The following is a 22,420-nucleotide window of genomic DNA, read 5'->3' on the forward strand; positions in this document are numbered from 1 at the left end:
TCTATATGCCTAATTTTCCTCTTCACATAATGTAAATGAGTAAGAAGTCTGATATTTCTATCTCTGAGGTCTTACACAGAATGCAAGTTGCAAATGGACCCACTTCTATATTCCTTACTCAGGCAAGCCTCTGACTGTCTGCCATTGATATAGATTGCAATACAGATCTTTGAATATACACTATGTCTTATGTGCAGTGTCAAAGGCGTGGTCTGTGAAGAAAGTGTCTTGATCATATTCTTAACAAAACCATCCTACTTGCCATTGTGGTAGTTGACTTACAGGAGAAAAGAAACAGACAGAATGGCCATATCTTGTTCATGGAACTTGTCGATCTGCTTGACTTTTGCATGAAAATTTTTCACAATTTTTCAGTCACATCTAATAATTGGTTATTAATGAGAATTCTCTTCCCTGACTTGCTTCCTTATATTGCAGGAAAATTAAGTGGGAGATATGATTAAGTGCCTATTAAGTGAAACAACGTATCCCACACAACATATGAAAAAAGAAACAGAAGCTGGCCAAAATTCCAATTTAAGGGTTAAAGATATGATAAAAACAAGATACCTGTCATTATACAGCCAGGCTAAAAATCCAGTGCTGTTCCAGTAAGTATCTGGTGCGTTACCATCCCCATCAGACCAGAGGATCTCTGGTTGGTATTTCATCACAATCTCATAGAGTTCAGGCAATGATTTGGCAGTTGGAAACTGTCTTGTCATGAATACATTGGAGGCATCATAAAGGAAAAGAGGATTGAACCATTCAAAGAGAGAGTGGTACAACCCAAAGTGCAACTCAGTGCTGTTTCTAATAGATGTTGCCAATTCAGCCACAAGGTCCCTTTTTGGTCCTACATTGACAGCATTCCAGTTCCAAGAGTATCTGGACCCCCACAAAGTAAAACCTAGAAAGAGAAAGTTGAAGGATAAAAAGAGAATAAAGGGCATTGTTAACATATTCTTGTATATGTTATTCTATTTGTGAAACACATGCTGATTGCAGTTCCCCAGAAAGAGGAAGTAGGCTCTCCCACTTCTGCTTTCCTTATCACGGAAATCTCTAACTACAGTATCACTGTAACATTCCTTCCTTTAGAAGAGTCCAATATCAAGATGTTGCTTAAAAATTGCTTAAAAATTGTTTTAACTATAAAGAACCATGTCTACGTATAACACATAACGCTCAGTTTCTGCACTAAGCTATTATTCTTTTCTCATATTACGTGTTTATTCTACATATTTTCCTTGTATATAAGCCAGAAACACAGTAACTTGTAGAGAAGGGGGGAATATAAATGACTGCTTAGATGCATCAAATATATCATCTCAATATACATGCAAGAACAGCAAAGTACTTGACACATTCAGGCCATCTCTACATTACAGATTAGATGGAAGCAGCCGCAGTTGATCTTCTGGAGTTCGAATTAGCGGGTCTAATGAAGACATGCTAATTTGAACAGAGAGGGCACTACTGTCGGTGCCCATAGACCTGCTTCTACAAGGAGTAAGAGAAGTCAGAAGGAAGAGTGTGCTCCCTTTGACTTCCCACAGTGTGGATGGTGCCAAAATTTGAGTTAAGATACTTCGACTTCGGCTACACAATTAGCATACCTGAAGTTTCTTATCTTAATTTGAATTTATCCCCTAGTGTAGACCAAGGGTTAATGATTTTAAAAACTCTTCACCTCTATGATTTGCATTCAAAGTCTATTGCGCTCTCTTGATCATGATATCTTATGAAATGCTCCTATTTTCATTACTTATTAAAAATGTTAATCAAGCACTCAATAAGTTTATCTATGCAGAGGGAAAACAGAGTAGCCTTTAAAAAGCTAAACTGAACATTAAGTACCACTGACTTTAACTTTTCAGGTACCCAAAGTTATAACACAGCAGCTCAGTGTCGGCATGTTCAATACAGCTACCTTGCACTATTGCCTAAACCAGAACAGACCAAAGCTAGAGAGACTAGATTTTCATCTTCAAAGAGCTTTAGAAACATTATCTAACAAATTTTCACAGCACTTGTGGAAACTGGCAAATATCATTAACCCCATTTTAAAGAGACAGATAGGTTAAGGAACTTACTCAAAGCCATAAATGAAGCTGCCTGTAATCCAGGCTACTCTGAAGGGGATTTTTACTCTCAATTTCAGTGGGCTCAAGGTTTCAGCCCACGTGTCAGACCTGGGACACTCATTAATTACTGGTTGCCAGTACAATGCCCACACCCTGAGTTGCTCTTAAAAACAATTTCTGGACTAATGACTGTGTTCAACAGGCCTGATGGAGGGAAACAGCAGGTTACTGCTTTGACAATATCACTGTGAGATCTTTAAAAGGCACAGTGAGTAGAGCCAAATCCCTGAAAGCTGCATGGAAACTTTTTAAAGACACCATAATAGAGGCCCAACTTAAATGTATACCCCAAATTAAAAAACATAGCAAGAGACCTAAAAAAGAGTCACCGTGGCTTAACCACCATGTAAAAGAAGCAGTGAGGGACAAAAAGGTATCTTTTAAGAAGTGGAAGTCCAATCCTAGTGAGATAAATAGAAAAGAACATAAACACTGTCAAATCAAGTGTAAAAATGTAATAAGAAAAGCAAAAAAAGATTTTGAGGAACAGCTAGCCAAAAACTCAAAAAGAAATAACAAAATGTTTTTTAAGTACATTAGAAGCAGGAAACCTGCTAAAAAACTTGTGGGTCCCCTAGATGATCGAGCTATAAAAGGAGCAATCAAGGACGATAAAGCCATTGCGGAGAAACTAAATGATTTCTTTGCTTCAGTCTTCATGGCTGAGGACGTTGGGGAGATTCCTGAATCTGCACCGTCCTTTGTGGGTGATGAATCTGAGGAACTGTCCTGGATTGAAGTGTCATTAGAGGAGGTTTTGGAACAAATAGAAAAACTTAATGTTAACAAATCTCCGGGACCGGATGGCATTCATCCAAGGGTTCTAAAAGAACTCAAATGGGAAATTGCTGAGCTATTATCTGTGGTTTGTAACCTATCCTTTAAATCGGCTTCCGTACCTAATGAGTGGAAGGTAGCCAACGTGACACCAATATTTAAAAAGGGCTGTAGAGGCGATCCTGGCAATTACAGACAGGTAAGTCTAACTTCAGTACCGGGCAAATTAGTCGAAACAATAGTAAAGAATAAAATTGTGAAGCATGTAGAAGAACATAATTTGTTGGACAAAAGTCAACATGGTTTCTGTAAAGGGAAATCCTGTCTTACTAATCTGTTAGAGTTCTTTGAAGGGGTTAACAAACATGCAGACAAAGGGGATCCAGTAGATATAGTATACAGGCAGTCCCCGGGTTACGTACAAGATAGGGACTGTAGGTTTGTTCTTAAGTTGAATTTGTATGTAAGCTGGAACTGGTACATATTGTACCCCAGGTGTCCCCGATTCAGCCGCTGCTGAAACTGATCAGCGGCTGACTCCAGGAAGCCTGAGGCAGAGCTGCTTTGCCCCGGGCTTCCTGGGATCAGCCGCTGATCAGTTTCAGCAGCAGCTGACTTGGGGACACCTGGGGTAGAGCAGCTGGGGTGCTACCAGACCAACCCAGGAGCACTCCAGCTGCTCTGTCCCCAGCAGACCAGGGAGACGCAGAGCAAAGCCGCGGAGGACGCGGGCGGCGGGACCACGGCGCATCTCGGCAGTCCCACCACCCATGTCTCCCTGGTCTGCTGGGTGGGGCACAGCTAGTGCGCCCCCCCCAGCAGACCAGGCTTTTCTCGCCGCGGAGGACACGGGCGGCGGGACCACCGAGACGCACCGTGGTCCCGCCACCCCCATCCTCCGCGGCGAGAAAAGCCTGGTCTGCTGGGGGGGGGAGGCGCAGCTAGTGCGGGCCCCCTCTCCCAGCAGACCAGGCTTTTCTCGCCACTGGTCAGTTTCAGCAGCGGCTGAATCAGGACACCTGGGGTAGAGCAGCTGGGGGGCTGCCGGGTTGGTCCAGTAGCGCGAGTCTAATTAAGACAGCTAACTCAAACCAAGAGGGGCACTCCAGTTGATGTCGGTAGTCCTGCTTCCACGAGCAGTAAGGTAAGTCAAAAGGAAAGTGTTCTCCCTTTGACTTCATGCAACGTGGACAGTGCCAAAAGTCGAGTTAAAGTACTTTGAATTCAGCTACATAATTAACGTAGCTGAAGTTGTGTATCTTATTTCAGCTTTATCCTGTAGTGTAGACGTACCCTGACATTGTGAGATGAATTGCCACCGCTATGGACCTATCAAGATGCGGTGCTGTGAAGTTCGATACTATTTATCAAAAGGAGAAAGATTAAAAGAGCATTAGGGGGAAAATATAGTCTTGTGGTGACAGGACCAAAGCTCAGGTAATCTGGATCTGTTCATCCATAGACTTCCTCTGTAACCTTGGGCAAGTCACTTAAAATCTCTATCGATCTTCTAAATGGTGATAAAATCATGATGATAATACTCCTTTTCTCTACCTTGTCCATTTAGACTGTAAACTTTTTAGGATAAGAATTGTCTCTTACTCTGGGTATTTATAGCACCTAGTAACACAGTGACCTGGTTTTGATTTTAGGTTTTAGTTGCAGCAGTAATACTAGAAATCAGGCTACTAATGTTGAAATATACTTGTGTATAGTTTAAAATCTATAACTGACTCCCAAGAGCAAAAGAAATGTATAGAGTTAACAGAAACAGCAATGTTCCCTATGAAACAGAAAACCATTTACTCTAGTGGTTCATTAAGCAATAAAAAGTCTAGATCTAAATTACAAAATAGTCAGACATTAACAACTTTTGGGGCTGTTGTAGCTACCTTTGTAGGCTATTATGTAGAAAATAACTTCAGTCATTGCAACCAGTAGAAGGAGGAATAATGTGATAATGAATTCTCCTGTCCCTCAAAGTTCAAACATTGTATGGGAGATCTGGGCTGAATAATGCCACTTAATCTTGTCAGTTGTTTAGCATTTAGCCAGGTGAACAAGATAGCTTCACTTGGGTTTTTGTTCTGTGCTAAAAGAAATGAACCATGCAGTGCAATATTGCCAGTACTCGCACACATTACCTTCATGATGTTTTGAAGTCAAGACAACATATTTTGCACCAGAAGCCTTCAGAATATCTGCCCACTGATTGGCATCAAAAGACTCTGCTGTAAACAAAGGGCCAAAATCTTCATAACTGAAGCCAGGAGGGTAATTTGTCTCCATAAATTTTACATAGGACGGTATCTTTTCCTTCTGCCAGTACCACCTTCCAAATACACAATAAAAACATCCAATGACTTTTAAAAAAAAATCTACAATTAAAATAATCGAAAACTTATTACTATACCTGGCCTGGTGTGGGAAGTAGGCCACGTGGCCAGTTTTGTAGGAATACCCCTATTCTGGGGCTGCCTAGCGATAATAGGTCATTTTAAGTGTGCCCACAGTAGCAGAGCAGGAGCAGCCAAGCTTGCTAACAGGTAGAATCATAGAATCATAGGACTGGAAGGGACCTCGAGAGGTCATCGAGTCAGCCCCCCGCCCTCAAGGCAGGACCAAGCTCCGTCTACACCATCCCTGACAGATGTCTATCTAACCTGTTCTTAAATATCTCCAGACAGGGAGATTCCACCACCTCCCTTGGCAATTTATTCCAATATTTGACCACCCTGACAGTTAGGAATTTTTTCCTAATGTCCAATCTAAACCTCCCCTGCTGCACTTTAAGCCCATTACTCCTTGTCCTGTCCTCAGAAACCAAGAGGAACAAATTTTCTCCTTCCTCCTTGTGACACCCTTTTAGATATTTGAAAACCGCTATCATGTCCCCCCTTAATCTTTTTTTTCCAAACTAAACAAGCCCACTTCATGAAGCCTGGTTTCATAGGTCATGTTCTCTAAACCTTTAATCATTCTTGTCGCTCTTCTCTGTACCCTTTCCAATTTCTCCACATCTTTCTTGAAATGTGGCGCCCAGAACTGGACACAGTACTCCAGCTGAGGCCTAACTAGTGCAGAGTAGAGCAGCAGAATGACTTCACGAGTTTTGCTTACAACACACCTGTTGATACAACCTAAAATCATATCTGCTTTTTTTGCAACAGCATCACACTGTTGACTCATATTCAACTTGTGGTCCACTATGACCCCTAGATCCCTTTCCGCCATGCTCCTTCCTAGACAGTCGCTTCCCATCTTGTATGTATGGAACTGATTGTTCCTTCCTAAGTGGAGCACTTTGCATTTCTCTTTATTAAACTTCATCCTGTTTACCTCTGACCATTTCTCTAACTTGCTAAGGTCATTTTGAATTATGTCCCTATCCTCCAAAGAAGTTGCAACCCCACCCAGTTTGGTATCATCTGCAAACTTAATAAGCGTACTCTCTATCCCAATATCTACATCATTGATGAAGATATTGAACAGTACGGGTCCCAAAACAGACCCTAGAGGATGGGGGACAACAAATGGGACAGTTGCCCAGAAGGCCAGGTGATTTAAAAGGGCCTGGGAGGGCAGGCAGCACAGTGGAACTAAGGCAGGCTTCCTGCCTGCCCTCACGGGCGCCGCTTTTGGAAACAGCTGGTACTGTCCCTATAGCCCCTGGGAAGGAGGTGTCTCTGCGCACTGCCCCCCACCCCAAGCATCAGCTCTGCAGCTTCCATTGGCCCCAGTCAAGGAGCCCACTGCCAGAATGGACTCCTCGTTGCTTTTGGGAGCCAGATGAGGTAAGCACCATCCTCCTGATTCCCTCCTGCACTCCAATGTCCAAATCCAGCACCCCAACTCCCTCCCAGATCCCACAGCCCCCACCCCACACCAAACTCCTTCCCAGAGCCTGCACCACCCACCACCTTCTGCATCACAGCTCTCTGATGCAGCCTGGTGAAGACTGGAGAGGAGGGATTGAGGGAGCAGGGGCATAGCCTCAGGGATGAGATGGGGCAGGGAGCAGGGCAAGTGTCTTTGGGTTTGTATGATTAGACAGTTGGTAATCCAACCAGGCGGGCATGTGGAAATCCGGTCATGACGGAAGAGCACATGCAGCAGCACATCCCATGGAAAACTTGGACAAGAGGAAGGTGAGCAGGAAAAGTCAACATGGATTCCCCAAGGGCAAGTCATGCCTGAACAACCTAATTGCCTTCTGTGATAACTAGCTCTGTGGATATGGGGAAAACAGTGGATGTGATATACCTTGACTTTATCGAGGCTTTTGATATAGTCTTCCACAGTATTATTGCCAGCAAATTAAAGAAGTTTGGCCTGATAAGATGGATCAAAAGTGGTTAGATAAGGGGACTTAATGGATAATGATCAACAGTTGGATGTCTAGAGGCAGTTGGTATCAAGTAGAATACCCCAAGGGTCAGTCCTGGGGGCTGTTTTTCCCCCCAACATCTTCATTATTGACATGAATGAGATGGATTGCACCCTCATCAAGTTGGCAGGTGACACTATAATGGGAGGAGAGGTAGACACGTTGGAGGGTAAGAATAGGGTTCAGAGTGACCTACACAAATTGGAGGTTGGGCCAAGAGAAATCTGATGATGTCCAACAAAGAAAGTGAAGAATTTCATGCACTGCTACAGGCTGGGTACCAACTCACTAAGTGACAGGTCAGCAGAAAAGGACCTGGGTATTTAGCAAGAAGGCTAATTGCATATTGGGCTGCACTAATAGAAGCATTGCCAGCAGATCGAGGGAAGTGGTTATTCCCCTCAATTTGCTCTGGTGAGGCCGCCATATCTGAAATATGATGTCCAGTTTTGGGGCCCCACTATAGAAGGGATGTGAACAAATTGGAGAAAGTGCAGTGGAGGGCAATGAAAATTACTATGGGACTGGGGCACATGACTCATGGGGAGCAACTGAGGGATCTGGGCTTAGGTAGGGTAGTGAAGCATTGGAATGGAAGTGATGGAATCTCCATCCTTAAAGTTTTAAGGCCAGGCTTGAGAAAGCCCTGGTTAGAATGATGTATTTTTGGGCAGGGGGTTGGACCTCTCAAGGTCTCTTCCAGCCCCTAATCTTCTTTGATATCTTTTATCGGACCGTCTTCTGATGGTCAAAGAAAAACTCTGTGTTGCCCTAATCTTGTGTTTTTCACCAACAAAAGTTAGGTCAAAAAAAAGTAGGCTACCTTACTTACCCACCTTGTCTGTTGCATATCCTGAGACTGACATGGCCACACACGGCTTACTATATAAAAAGTCCTACTGCCCTAGTAAGACCACCCAGTAAGTTTAGACACACACTGGTGTTGATTCAAAACCAGTGAAGAAAAAAAAAACATTTAAAAATTCAGTTTAAAATTCCAAGTTGAGGATCAGAGTTTAATCTCACCAGTACTCATGAAAATCCAGAACTTGGCCTCTTGTAGAGAAAAATCTGGAAGAAAAGGTCCAGAAATCTTCCTATGGAAAAAATGTGGGAAAATAGTTGCAATTTCAAGCATTTAAATGTCTAAGGAAACTGGCCTCACTTTTTACTCTCTTCTCCATTGTAATGCACAGGTCACTAATAACATTAGCTGACAGACTAATAGCAAAAAAAAAAAAAAAAAAAAAAAAAGGACCAGAAAGAAACTGAAAAGAGATCTGCTGAGATCAGAAGTGGGAGCAGCTATATACAAGGAAAGAAAGTTGGTATTAACAATGGACGGCTGTAATCACATGGTAAATAAGGACATACCACAATTATATATGCTACCTACAGTCAATAGTTACTCCACATCAAAATCTGGTACATGGGTAGTAAATAATAGCTCAAATACAAAATGGGAGAGCATACCCAACCATTTTTGTCCATTTTTAAAGTGAGTGTATTTTAATCTTTTTGTGTGTGTAATCAAACACAGTAGTTATCAGCAGATGTGCAGTCAGGATTGGGGAAAGGAGTCCATTTCTACTTCAGGAACAAATTTTGCCCTCATTTACAGGCTGTACAACCCTATACAGCCCAGCCTTTACAAAAAAGTTCACATGGGAAAGTTTGAGGACAACGGGTGTTGAAAGTGTTGATAGTGAGGATTTGAAAATATTATTACACAATAAGAGGATAATTTTGCTAGTGGGTGGATCCTTATGGCTCAAGGAAAAGTGATTTTAGCAATGACATTCCACCATAAACTTTGTTTTGGAAGGATCTGTATCATGCTCAAAGCTTTCTTATTTATTTTTGGTATATTTATGATTAAGGTAGATCCCTTTTGCTCTATATCAGATGCATGGGTGCTTTTAGGAGTGAATAGACATCATTAACATTCCCAAAGAAATGGCATTTCAGACATTGCAAAATTTGTCTGTGGATTTCCATTTCTGACTCTCCCAACTTTCAAGGGTGTTCATCAGATGTGAGGTTGTGGTTCAATTCTCTCCTATCACTTTACTACTAAGAGAGACATAGTTGGGGCGCGGGGGGGGGGCATAGAGTGAAATGTTGTTTACTACAGGGTGCAGCTTCATTAGGGAAGGAAGAAATCACAACAGGCTGCCGTGTCTACAGAAGAAGCAAGGGAGCGTTAAAGAAACATAAAGGAGGAAGTGAGGAGAGACAAACGCATGGAGGGAGCCTCACCAGAACCACTCGCTGCCGAAGCCGGGCACGGAGAACACGCCCCAGTGGATGAAAATGCCAAACTTGACTTCATCAAACCACGGCGGAAGTGGTCTGGAATCCAGAGACTCCCAGGTAGGATCATAGCGCGCGCTGCGTCCCGGCTGCGGCGAAGGGAGCAGAAAGAGGAGGAGAAGCAGCAGCATAGCTGGCGGCGGCAGGCTGCAGCCTGTGATTTGAGAGCAGCAGTTGTAGGCTGGTCAATGAGCTTCTGCCTCTCACATGACAGCAGTCAGATGACAGACCGCGGCAGGCAGGGCTGCTTCCTGCCTCTGGTTCTTAAGCCTACACAGGTTGTTAGTGCCATGTTCAACAAGGCAAGGCAATTAAGAAAATCGTTTCTTGGAGCCTGATTATTTTTTCAGGCTTGCTGAGCAAGGAAAAGAGGCTTGGAGGGAAGCTGAAATCAGGCCCTTCGTTAGGGGACTACCAGGGATTTAGTGGGCAATGTGAAATTTGCAGTGCACACACAAATGTAACCAGTCAACCTCGCTCTCAATTGCTATTTAAAAAATCGATGGGATTTGAGCATCCCCGCACCATCCAAGGCCAGGACTTTGTTGCAAAGTGTAGCTGGTAGACAGATCCAGGGGTGCTGGAACAATTTTTATAGTGAGGGTGCTGACAGCTCCTGCATCCAACTAGAAACCCTGTACATAATGGAAACCACTTCAAACCAGGGGGTGCTGCAGCTCCCCCCCCCCCCCCCCATCCCTAAAAGTTTAAGCTTCTATGGACAGGTCTGCTGTATGGTATGATCCCTAGCACAGTGGGTGCATAGAGATTGGGCAGTTCATTATGAACAGTCCTGAAAAAGAAAGGAAACTTGCTTCTCATTATTTATAAACATTGTCACTTAAGGAAAATTGCTCACCTTGGTTCCTGGAACTATGAGGTCTGTAGCTTTTCATTTGGAAAGAAACTGCCGGATTTTGGAGCGGTGTTCAGGCCCTTGTTAAAGAATTTCCCTCTTAAGGGGAAGGATTTTTCATTCTGCTTCAAAGAGGCATTTAAAATCTCACTCAGTTTGTGATTTCTCTTCAGTTCTGGTTAACCTGGTTTGATAGACCTACTGTGAACTGTAACTGTAGAGGCATGAAATAGACTGTGAACGTCTGAATAAATGGCTAGAAAAATTCTTGATTGTGCTGTTTTTGAATTGTAAAAAAAACTCTTCAGAACTTTTTTTTTAACAAAAATAGGTCATTTTAACCAGCCATACTGCTAATGTATTTATTTCTGAATTTTTATGGGAGCACAACTAAATTCAGGAAATATGCTCTGTCTGCCATAACTTTGAATGACCACAAAGTGGCAGTGTTTCAGAGCATTGTTGGTAAAAATGGAGGATTTTCTGCAATTTACATAGCACAGGCATAGTACATCAAAAAGCTGAATTGTATGATTTAGCTTTCATAGCACAGTGATTATATTTAAGCAATATTACAATGGCCACAACTCTGAGTGATTAGGTGGAAGTTCCTGAAAGGTGCATGGAAGTTTTCAGAAAAGATTTGACAAAACTCATCTGAAAAAGAGCTCTGTGTTGTTCAAAAGATTTTCTCTCTCACCAAGAGAAGTTGGTCCAGTAAGAGATATTACCTCACTCATCTTGTCTCACAAAAATCACAGGAATTTTCAAAGATGAATATAAATGGGGCTAGATTTTTGAAAATTCAGTCCTGGCTCTGAGCATACAATCTACTTAGTTACTTCATCTAAAGCTATACATTCAGCTTCTAAACTTCTCAGTTGTGACATGAAATTGTACCCAGCCATTGTGGTGTCTCTCTGTACCTTCCTTTTGATCTCGGCACTCAGGGGTCTATATAGTAGCCTGTGAGTAATAAATAGGAAGAACCCACACAGACCCAAGAAACTTATGAGACATCAGAAATGCAAAAGGCTTAAATGAATGAGTGAAAACCCTCACATCATGCCTGTTCAGGGTAAGCACAGAGAAAATGTTGCCAAAATAAATGTGCCCTACTTAGGACTACTGTACCATATTTTCATCCTTGAATGATCTTTTCCCTATTAAAGTGGAACACCATATAAGGAACCATCCATCATATAACATTCTTTCCACTCCACTAGTACCTCAGGAGGATGTTAAACAGCAGCTACTGATGTTAGACATTTTAAAATCAACAGGTTTGGGTGACTTGCATCCAAGAGTTTTAATAGACCGGGCTGAGGGGCTTGCTGAACCGTTAGAATTGGTTAATGTTGTTTTTCTATGAGTCTTGGAATACTGGGGAAGTTCCAGAAGACTGGATAAAAGCTACTGTGGTGCCAATATTTTAAAAGGGCAAATGCGATTGTCCGAGGTAATTTATAGGCCTGTCAGGCTAATACCAATCCTAGGCAAGATAATGGAGCAGCTGATACAGGATTTGATTAATAAGGAATTAAAGGAGGGTAGTATAATTACTGCCAATCAACATAGGTTCATGGAAAATAGATTCTATCATGCTAAATTTATTTTATTTTTTATTAGTTTAAAATTTTGATTGATAAAGGTAATAATTTATATCAGGTGTCTGACTTGGTATCACCAACTATTTTGATTAAAATTCAAGCATAATGTAAAATTAACAGAACACATTAAATGGATTAAAAGATGGACAGCTGATAGGTCTCAAAAAGAAACTGTAAATGGGAATCATCATCAAACTAGTGTCCCCCCTCAGGTATCAGTTCTTGGCCCTATATTACTTAACATTTTTATCAATGATGGCCACCGGTCCATATTCTCCAATCACAATCCTTTTTGTTCCTATATCCTTGAATCCAGGAATCCACTTGTCTCACAATCACTGCTGGCTGCTAGTTCAACTCCTCAGTGCTGCTTCTGCATCATGATTTCACAAATACCTCTGCTGGTAAATATAAACCACATCTAGCCACCACTCAACTTCTAATTCCTGCCCCCAGTGTTCTGCAGAAGATGATTAAGTCCCCCAGGAGTCTCCAATAGTCCTCTTCCGCAAATAGCCTGCTGGCCCAACAGGAGAGAAAAAGAAAGGAATTCCTCCCCAAACTCACTCTGTCTCCCTCACTGGTCATCCATCTGTTCCCTAATCTAGCTGACATTTTACCAATGAAGGTCTCTGCAGGGCCACTCTCCAATATCTGATGCCTGTGGTGGGGCAGGACAGGAGACAAGACATGACTTGCTGTACAGCTAGAAGTGTCTCTTGGAATATTATGGATAACTTTAACGGATTCCAACAAGTCTGGAAGAAGATTATTTTTTAAAAGACTGAAAAATAGAGCACTGACCCAGTCTCATTTAGCAATGAATTATATTTGGATCACTAGCAGTAAAGGAGCAAAGTGACCCTGTGAGCAATGGACCAGGCACTGTTTCTCATGTTTCTCATCTCCAAAGATGACAGCAGAACGGATAACATCATTTTCAATTGCAGACACTCATTTACTAGAGCAAGCAGTATCCCTGTTCCAATTATTCCATCTGTCTCATGCGGTGCTGGGTGACAAGAAAACATGGATTGGTTAAGGCATTTCCCCTTCCTCTCCAAATCTTACTTCCCTACTATACCATAATAGAGTGAGTCTGATAAACCAGCTGATCCTTTGCTTTTCTCCCCAACATCTCCAGATGCCTCATGGAATGCCTCTACATCTGTACCATTGTTTCCCAACCTTGCCCCTCCCTCTGCCTCTTCATAGTCTCTCCCAAATCTTAATTCTGATATTATTGCATCTACCATAATGGAACATTATGATGTTCCTCCTTCTTCAGAAAACAATGAGCAATTATGCAGTTCGCTGTTCATTTACTTAGTTGTAGTACCAGGTGTAGGCAGCAGCTGAGCAACGGACCAAAAGGAAAACATAGCCAACATTTAGCCTTCTCATCAGCTTCCTATTCCTTCTCAGCCCCTTCCCCTCCCACCAAAGACTCTTTGGAAAAAGCAGATCGCTTTTTTAGTGCACTTTTGCAATGTGATCGCTCTCTTTCGGAAGACGTTTTTCTGGAAGATCTCTTCCAAAAAAAGCTTCTTCCAAAAGAAGCCTGCAGTCTAAACATACCCTGAGGCCCCTAAATGCTGTTGGGGTGACCCCTGTGAAATGAGTTGGTTTAATCCCACTTCCTAGTGAACACTGCACTTCCCAAAATCAGTACCATAGTTGGGATCTTTGTTGGCAATCTTCTCAGAAAGGCCAAAGACTAAACTCACAGGTGATTTTAGTAATCTTTCTCTCCATTCAAATAGCCCTTTCATTGTAAGGCTGCAAGGGCAGTATTAAGAAGCTTGTGCCTCGCCGTTTGAACTTTACTGCCTATGATTTATTTACCTGCTCTTGGGATAGAGGACTTAAGTTTCCAGAGCTGCCAATCACAAGCACTATACTCACCTTCAAAAATTCAATGGCCTTAAAAAACAAGAAAAAACTTAAAAAACAACAAATAGTTTAGTAGCACTTTAAAGACTAACAAAACATACAGATGGTATCATGAGCTTTCGTGGGCACAGCCCACTTCTTCTGATGACCGGGTGTTGGAAGTCCAGAACCAAGAACCAACGAAGAAGTGGGCTGTGCCCACGAAAGCTCATGATACCACCTCTATGTTTTGTTAGTCTTTAAAGTGCTACTAAACTATTTGTTGTTTTTTAAGTTTTTCCTGTTACAGACTAACTCAGCTACTCCTCTGAAACTTAAAAAACAAGGTCATCACATTTAATATTTTCAGTTGTATCAAGTTATTGGATGATTAATACATTGTGGCGCCTGTGGAATCAGTCATTCTGATTGTTCTCTTTACTCTGATTTCTAATGGTGTTTTAGAAATACATACACCTGAATTTTTATTTTTCATCCTACCTTTTCATATTGGTATCTGCCTATTTTGTTCTCAAAGCTAACCTATTTTCTGGAAGATATTTTCTCTTACTTTCATTCCCTTAGCTATCACTTTCCTCCTCACCATGTATTATCATGAACCTTCTGTCTCTTCTTTCTTTACTCTTCCAGTTTTCTCTGTTCTTCTAGCTTTCATACATTGTGCAGCTTCTCCTTTCACTAAAAGAATTCCCAACATGTAAGCCTCCTTACTTGTAAGCCTTTTTAAGTGTACTCTTTTAAAGTAGCACCATGTAGTGCAGCACACCATGCAACCACTATGGCTTAAATGCTTTGAATGAAAAAAATGGTCCAAAAATAGCTCATGGCTCTAATCCAAAGGCCATTCAAGTCAATAATTTCTCATTGATGTCCAAGAGCTTTGGATCAGACCTTATGTATTTTGCTAACTTACTTTAATGGCATCCATTTACATTTTTAAAAAATGGAATACATATTAATTATGACCAAAAATATAAGAATTTGGTTAACTGGATTCAAGAAAAGTTGTAAGAGCCCTAGGATAGTCACTGAAATCCATGTTAAGATAGAAGGTTGGCAGTACACAAAATGCAATGGGAAACTAATAATAAAAATCATATGTTACATTTCACTAGTTGCCAGTAAAGACTGAATAGTCAGATTTTTGTATAATACTTGAGCAATGCTGATAGGTAAACAGGAAACTGTCCGAATATGGACAGCCTTTAGGTCACTATTGCTCCATCTATTCAGCGCAAAAAGACCTGTGACAGTAAGTCTCAGGCTGTGTCTACATTACAATGACCTATTGGAGAAAGGTACGCAAATTGCGCTCTGCAACTTACGTACCTTTTTCCAATATTTTTTTCAGAAGAGGCTTTTCTGAAATTTGGCCCATCTACACTGGGCCAAATTTTGGAAAAGCCTCCTCTTTCGGAAGAGCCCTTCTTCCTAGTGGGAGGAGGAAGACAGGACTTCTGAAAAAGCATATCTGCTCTTCTGCAAAAAAAGCAGAAGAGCAGACATATTCCCTGGACGTAGCAGAGTTTTTCTGGGATACCGGAAACCCCATAGTGTAGACATAGCCTCAGAGCTCTGCTCAGATGAGTGGGGCTCATGCTGTAGAGCTAGAAATACCTATGTAGACATTTGAGCTAGGGCTGAAGCTTTTTGCAATAATGAAGTACAAAGAATGGCCTGACAATGAATGGAAAAATGGAGAAAAAATGAAGATACTCTCTAAGTAGCAGCTTCTGAATAAAAACTTTTTCATACAGCTGTAATGTGATACCTGACGGTATGTCTACACTACCACCCTAGTTGGAACTAGGGTGGTTAATGTAGGCAACCGAAGTTGCAAATGAAGCCCGGGATTTTGAGGTGTACAGCTAGTTCGGAATAGGAAGCCTAATCCGAACTACCTAGTCCAAGCCGCGGGCACGGAGTCCGAACTAGCGGACATTTAAAAATGACGGCACCCAGCAAGATGCAAATGAAGCTCGGGAAATTCAAATCCCGGGCTTCATTTGCAACTTCGGTTGCCTACATTAACCACCCTAGTTCGAACAAGGGTGGTAGTGTAGACATACCCTTATTGTGTATGTAATAGTTTAGATACTACATTATTTGGTGCATTAGAAATACACGGGTGAAACCCTGGGCCCATTGAAGTCAGTAGGGCTACGTCTACACTGGCAGGTTCTTGTGCAAGAACTCTTGGGCTAGAAAACATCCACACTGCCATGTGCTTTTGTGCAAGAGCACCCATGGCAGTGTGGACGCTTTCTTGCACAAGAAAGCTCTGATGGCCATTTTAGCCATAGGGCTTTCTTGTGCAAGAAGCCCCTGCCGCGCGTCCACACTGACTTCTTGCACAAGAAGTCTTGTGCAAGAGAGCTTACACTTGTTAGAAAAGAGCGTAGTTCTTGTGCAAGAAGCCCTTTCTTCCCACACTGTACTATAAATCTTCTTGCACGAGAGTGGGCAGGCCATGTGGATGCTCTGCGGAAGAATGGCTGTTCTTGAGTAAGAACCTGCCGGTGTAGACATAGCCTAGGAGTTTTGCCATTGATTTCAATGGAGTCTCAATATTACCAATGATGACACCTGTGGAAGAGACAATACAATGCAAAGATTTTAGTCCCTTCTGTTGCCTTAGCCACAACACCCCTTTAAACTTCTTAAAAAGTAAGGCTTGAGAAGAAAGCTAGATCCCCTGTTCCTAGTCACTCAGCCAATGAAACACAACAGCCATTAGAAGAGCTTCCACAATCATGTTTTTAATAATGGCCTTAATATTGGTTGGACACGCTTTAGATCAGTAGTTCTCAACCATCACTCCATATTTACTACGTATGGGGCTGATGCAGGTTCATCTGCCCACTGCATTTCCCAGCCACAGAGAGGAATGCAGCAAACTGTGCACTTTTCCCTCACTCCCTGATGGGGGGAAATAGTCAGCAATGATCTCGTACAAATTGGGGGGAGCTAAAGGGCATCTAGGTGGTGGGAGAGTCGGGACATGCCCCCAGACAGCCCCTTGCACCTGCATGGTGATTCTGTCTCTTTTCTATACAGCTTTATGAAAAGCAATCCCATTGCAGGCACATCCCATTTTTCTGACACCAGCAAGCTCTCACCTTGCTTTAAGACAGTGTTTCTCAAACTGTGCTTCGGGGAGTCCCAGGGCTCCACAAGACATCTTCAGGGGCTCCGCGAGGTTGACAAACTGGAAACATCGATAAGTACAACACATACAATCAGCGGACCACTGGGGCGCCGCATAAATTTTTACGCGTGTAAAGGACTCCAGAGCCCCAAAAGTTTGAGAACCGCTGCTTTAAGATATGATAAGAGGAAGCTGCATACCACAGGTCCTGGTCCTAGCCAGTGTTCTCTCTAAGATGTGGGCAGCACAGCTTCACAGGTGATTAATCAGCCCCGCCTAGTGAGAAGCCCAGGGCTCCCTGCAGGATGCTCACTGACTGGGTGGGGCTGATTAATCACTTGTGAAGCTGTGCTGCCAAAGCTTAAAGGGAACACTGGGAGCCCTAGCTCTTACCGTTAAGGAGGAGTTCTTGAACAGATAGACCTACACACTCTCTCAAATATATACTGGCAGTCCCCGGGTTACGTACAAGATAGGGACTGTAGGTTTGTTCTTAAGTTGAATCTGTATGTAAGTTGGAACTGGCATCCAGATTCAGCCGCTGCTGAAACTGACCGCCAGTTCTGACTTACATACAGATTCAACTTAAGAACCCCAAGTCCCCAAGTCAGCTGCTGCTGAAACTGATCAGCGGGGGCAGACCAACCCAGCAGCACCCCAGCTGCTCTGCCCCAGGCGTCCTGATTCAGCCGCTGCTGGTCAGTTTCAGCAGCGGCTGAATCAGGACGCCTGGGGCAGAGCAGCTGGGGTGCTGCCGGGTTGGTCCAGTAGTGCCCAGAGTGGCGCTGAGGGACCAACCAACAGCGCCCCAGCTGCTCTGCCCCAGGGTCCACAACAAAAGCCTGGTCTGCTGGCGTGTAACTGCGCCCCTCTCAGCAGACCAGGGACACGGGGAGCAAAACCGCAGCGGCGGGTTCCCGCGCTTCTGAGGCTTTGCTCTGGCAAAACCTCAGAAGCGCGGGACCCCGCCGCGGCTGCGGCTTTGCTCCCGGTGCCCCTGGTCTGCTGGAGACGGTCCCCAGCAGACCAGGGGCACCGGGAGCAGCTTTTCTCGCCCCGGAGGTCAAGGTGGCGGACTGCTGCCTGCGAGCTCCGGGGCGAGAAAGCCCCGTTCGTAAGTGCGGATCCAACATAAGTCGGATCCGCATAAGTCAGGGACTGCCTGTAGTAGAAAGTTTGTGTTGTATATAGCAGCAGATATAGACTATGTCAAGTACAGGCAAAACTCACTTCTTAACACAAAACTGCATGTTAGGAGAAGATTTGACTCATCGCAGTAAATATGAAATGATGCACCAAGAAACTTCTTTGTTGTAAAGGTCAGGAGGTGGATAAATAAAGGCATCCTATACAGAAAGGAAAATGGATACTCTCAATTTTTTAACTCTTGTCTCATTGATCATTATAGTTTGTGAGAGGATGAAACAAAGTGGAAAACTATTGTCATGTCACTGGCATTACTGGTATAAGTGAGGAAAGATCAGACTCTGAGATTACAGTAAGTTCTTTTTCCTCCTACACACAGGCTGTCTACACTGGCGTGATCTTGTGCCAAAGCAGCCGCTCTGGCGCAAAACTTGCTGCGTGTCTACACTGGCCGTGTGTTCTTGTGCAAGTAAACTGACGTTCTACTGTATGAAATTAGGTCCAATGTAGACACTTTCTTGCACAACTACTTTAACACAAGAACTCTTGCGGTAAAGAGTTTTTGTGCAAGATCATGCCAGTGTAGATGTAGCCACCAGCATGGCTGTGTCTAGACTGGCCACTTTTTCCGGAAAAACTTGCCAGCTGTCTACACTGGCCGCTTGAATTTCTGCAAAAGCACTGACGATCTCCTGTAAGATTTTTGCGGAAATACTATGCTGCTCCCGTTTGGGCAAAAGTCTTTTTCTGAAAAACTTTTGCGCAAAAGGGCCATTGTAGACAGCAGAGATTTGTTTTCTGCAAAAAAGCCCCAGTTGTGAAAATGGCGATCGGGGCTTTTTTGCGGAAAAGCGCGTCTAGATTGGCCACGGACGCTTTTCTGCAAAAAGTGCTTTTGCAGAAAAGCATCCATGCCAATCTAAATGCGCTTTTCCGAAAATGCTTTTAACAGAAAACTTTTCTGTTAAAAGCATTTCCGGAAAATCATGCCAGTCTAGATGTAACCATAGTCTCCACTGACTTGCCCCTTATGTAGTGACTTGCACAAAGTGGGGACAAAATGCTTACCTGTCGGATTGGATCAAACTTTTGCAGCCACTTTCTGCAAATGGAAATGACAACAGCGGATGCAAAACAGTGGTGAATGAGGCTGAAGGTGTTTCTGAGACAGCCAGGATGGGCTAACTAAAAAAGCCACAACAGAGTGGTTAGGCTGAACTTTAAAAAAGCGATACTGCTGTAGTACATATGAACCCACCCACATCTATGTATGTTTGTGACTGTGCCTGTTTAGCTTTCTCTTCCTCTCTGCAGCTAGTGTGGATGCAAGCCAGTGGAATAAGTAACCGGTATTTAAACACACACTGAAGTCTTAGGCAAGAAAAAACATTGAGAAACAACCCTCCCTGGTCCCTCATTAATGCTCCCTCCAGCCCGGCGAGGCAACCCCCCTCCCCCCAGCCCTGTTGAGCCCTGTCTTTTCAAAGGCAGGGCTGCCGCCCAGAAGGAAAGCCCTGCCCGACTGGACCTGACCGCAGGCCCCCGCTGGGTGAGGCGGGCCAGGCAGAGCAGCGCGCTGGAACATCTCTGGAGGCAGCGCGCCGCACTCTGACAGGAGTTTTGAGCCAGTGGGCGGCTCCTTCCTGTGCAAACTTTTCTCTTGCCTCCCTCCCCCCGCCCTGGCCATCTCCGTGCCTAGCGGAGCTGCGGGAGCCTCCCCAGCCTGTCCCCGCGCCTCTGGGCGGACACCCCCTCAGACGCGCTTGAGGCGGGGGAGGGGGGGGGGGTAGCTCCGGTCTAGCGGATCCTCGGGCTGCCGCTGTCCCTAGGTGATGATGGAGGCGGAGGGGAGGAAGGGCAGCTTAGCGGAGGCAGCGTCTCCAGCCAGCTGGCTGCTCCCCGGTGATCCTGGCCCCAGAGGCCGCTCCCAAAGCGACATCTCCTCCTTCTGTTCCTCCAGAAGAAGCCACCTGTTCAGGTTCAGCGTGACAGGCTCAGGTGAGTGGGGTATTTTTTTCTGGCGTGGGGAGTTGGGGGGAAAGGGGCGCCAGGCGGAGTCAGCTGCCTGGAGCTGGTCTAGGCGACCTGCTGTCGGCTAATGCAGGCGCTCGCTACCTATTCCGCGCTCTGTTCTCCTGGGGACCTTTTGCAGCAGGTGTCTTGGTGCTGGGGATTCGGGGCAAGGGATGCTTATGTCAGGAACAGATCCAGCTGGGTTTTGTGCCTGGCTCTCCAGGAGCCTGCGGATCTGTTGGAAGAAATGCAGACCGTTTAGCTGGCCTCTGGGATTTCAAAGCCTTGCAAAGTGCGGAGGGTAGAAGATGCCGGCAGCCAGGGTGCTGCGACCTAGCTCAGCTTCATATCAAGGACCAAGTGGCAGCTCTGTCTCCAGCTTGACATGAGGAGCATCACTTTGAACGTTACATTGTTCCATGTTTGCTTCTTACATCCAAAGTGTATCTGAACAGGGAAATGCAGTGGGGCAGCCCATCTGCCCTGCTTCAAGACCAGAATGAGTCTGCAGTTTGTCTATAAGACCTAAATGTCTACACTGAGGAGTTATTTCAAAATAACTCCTCTTATTTTGAAATAACAAGGCCAGCGTCCACACTACTAAGCCTGTTGTTTTGAAAGAATGGGCTTGTTATTTCAAAATAATAGCTCCTGCTTGTGAAAAGGAATACGCTAATTTTGAAAGTTATTTTGGGAGTTATTATTTAGAAATAACTTGGGAGTGCAGACATAGCCTAAGTTGCCCTCACAACATGGGGCTGATCCTGAGAAGCAAAGAGAGCCTAAGATTCATTTTTATTTCAGTATGATTAGGCATTTAAGATCAGCCTATGCTGTAGCTGAATATCACTGTTTGTTTGTGCAAATTGTTTACAAACTGTAAACACCTTTGTCATATTCATTACTTATTGCTTGGGTATTCTCTTCTTCCATTTCAAACACCCAGTTACCATTTTGCAACCTGGAGTTAGAGCTTTTCAAAGTGACTTTCCTCAAATATACAATATTTCATGTGAGTGTTTTCAGGAAGTTTGTGAAATGTTCTGAAAGGAATCCTAAATGCAGAGGTGAGGGACTGATGGCACGATTCATACAAGGACTAATTTGTCCTCATTCTGGAGAGCTTTCCCTGTATAAAGGCTGTAGGATCTGGCTTGGAATGGGAATTGCATCATATTGCTTTACTGCCTTCTGCTTTCCACTAAAATGTTATTTTTGAAGATTCCTGATTTCAAACCAGTTTCTGATGGGACAAACTTGAAAGGCAAAATTTTGTCCACAGCTAGGAGTGCACATGTTGATTTCAGTGGAAGTTGCAGGTGTATGTCTCTAGAATAATTTGAGTCTTAGAGACAAATGAAGTTTACAAAGCGGTGTAGGGTGAATTTCAAGTAGAAACTTCAGGGAGATAAGGATCAGTCTACAATGTAGAAGTTTTAAATTGGCAAAAGTAAAAATCTGGCTATTCCCAGGTCTTTGGAGCCATTGCTCATGGCTCAGATTTTAAAAAGAGCAAAACCCAGTTGCATCCTACACTATTGATCTGTTTGTTTATGCTCATTTGGAAAATGGAGGGCCTGATCCTCAGCTGATCTAAGTCAGCACTTAATGAAACCATGCAATTTACACCAGCTGATGATCTGGCCTGAGATATTTTGGATTCAGTGACATTAGTTATAGACTGACTTGCATGGAGGATGATGCGAAGCCAAACCACAATGAGGGATTGTGCTTCAAGGAGGTAGAATGCCTTTTGGAGCTCCCAAGTGCACAGAGGGAGCACATCCTCTGCAGCATTTATTTAAATAATGTAGGGAGAACAGCACACTGCACTGAGCCAGCAATGCTGCATGGTATGAAGGACAAAGTCATCTAATGTCACTTGCACCATAGGAAATATGAAATGGGAGTAGGCTCTTTGGTTAGGTCAGCACCTCTGGGAAAGGAGGCTTCCGTGCACACTCAGAAGGAAGCAAAGCACAACCAAGGCCAGTATGAGATTCAGTCTGAAACTGTTTTACTGACAAATCAGTATTCCAGTTTCTGCACCTCATCTTTTCTTTTACCTTCTTCTATTCCTATCTGTTCCTTCTGAACTATGTTCAAGCAGATTCCAGGCTGGTGAAGGGT

The 22,420-nt window shown here is 43.7% G+C and overlaps 2 protein-coding genes across 6 annotated transcripts in view; one reads left to right on the plus strand and one right to left on the minus strand.

The window, feature by feature from the left end:
• FUCA2 (alpha-L-fucosidase 2) overlaps positions 1-11,812 on the minus strand; it is a 28,945-nt gene extending 17,133 nt beyond the window's left edge. For 2 of the 4 annotated variants that reach the window (XM_006128787.4, XM_075924333.1), the window contains exons 1-3: positions 9,571-9,798; positions 5,069-5,256; positions 571-910 (exon numbers count right to left, since the gene is read on the minus strand). In XM_006128787.4, the coding sequence (XP_006128849.2) occupies positions 571-910; positions 5,069-5,256; positions 9,571-9,755 (713 nt within the window). In that variant the 5' untranslated portion in view covers positions 9,756-9,798. Of the gene's footprint in view, positions 1-570; positions 911-5,068; positions 5,257-8,337; positions 8,409-9,570; positions 9,799-10,483; positions 10,695-11,709 lie in introns of those variants that run through there. The other 2 variants (XM_025187616.2, XM_075924334.1) reach the window with 2 other exon arrangements.
• An 8,150-nt stretch (positions 11,813-19,962) lies between these two features.
• PHACTR2 (phosphatase and actin regulator 2) overlaps positions 19,963-22,420 on the plus strand; it is a 198,182-nt gene continuing 195,724 nt past the window's right edge. Inside the window, exon 1 of one of the 2 annotated variants that reach the window (XM_075924329.1) lies at positions 19,963-20,275. In XM_075924329.1, coding sequence (XP_075780444.1) covers positions 20,110-20,275 — 166 coding nt within the window. In that variant the 5' untranslated portion in view covers positions 19,963-20,109. The remainder of the gene's footprint in view (positions 20,276-22,420) is intronic. The other variant, XM_075924328.1, reaches the window with a different exon arrangement.

The sequence above is a fragment of the Pelodiscus sinensis genome, chromosome 3 (assembly GCF_049634645.1).
Source record: "Pelodiscus sinensis isolate JC-2024 chromosome 3, ASM4963464v1, whole genome shotgun sequence".
Taxonomy (NCBI): Eukaryota; Metazoa; Chordata; order Testudines; family Trionychidae; genus Pelodiscus; species Pelodiscus sinensis.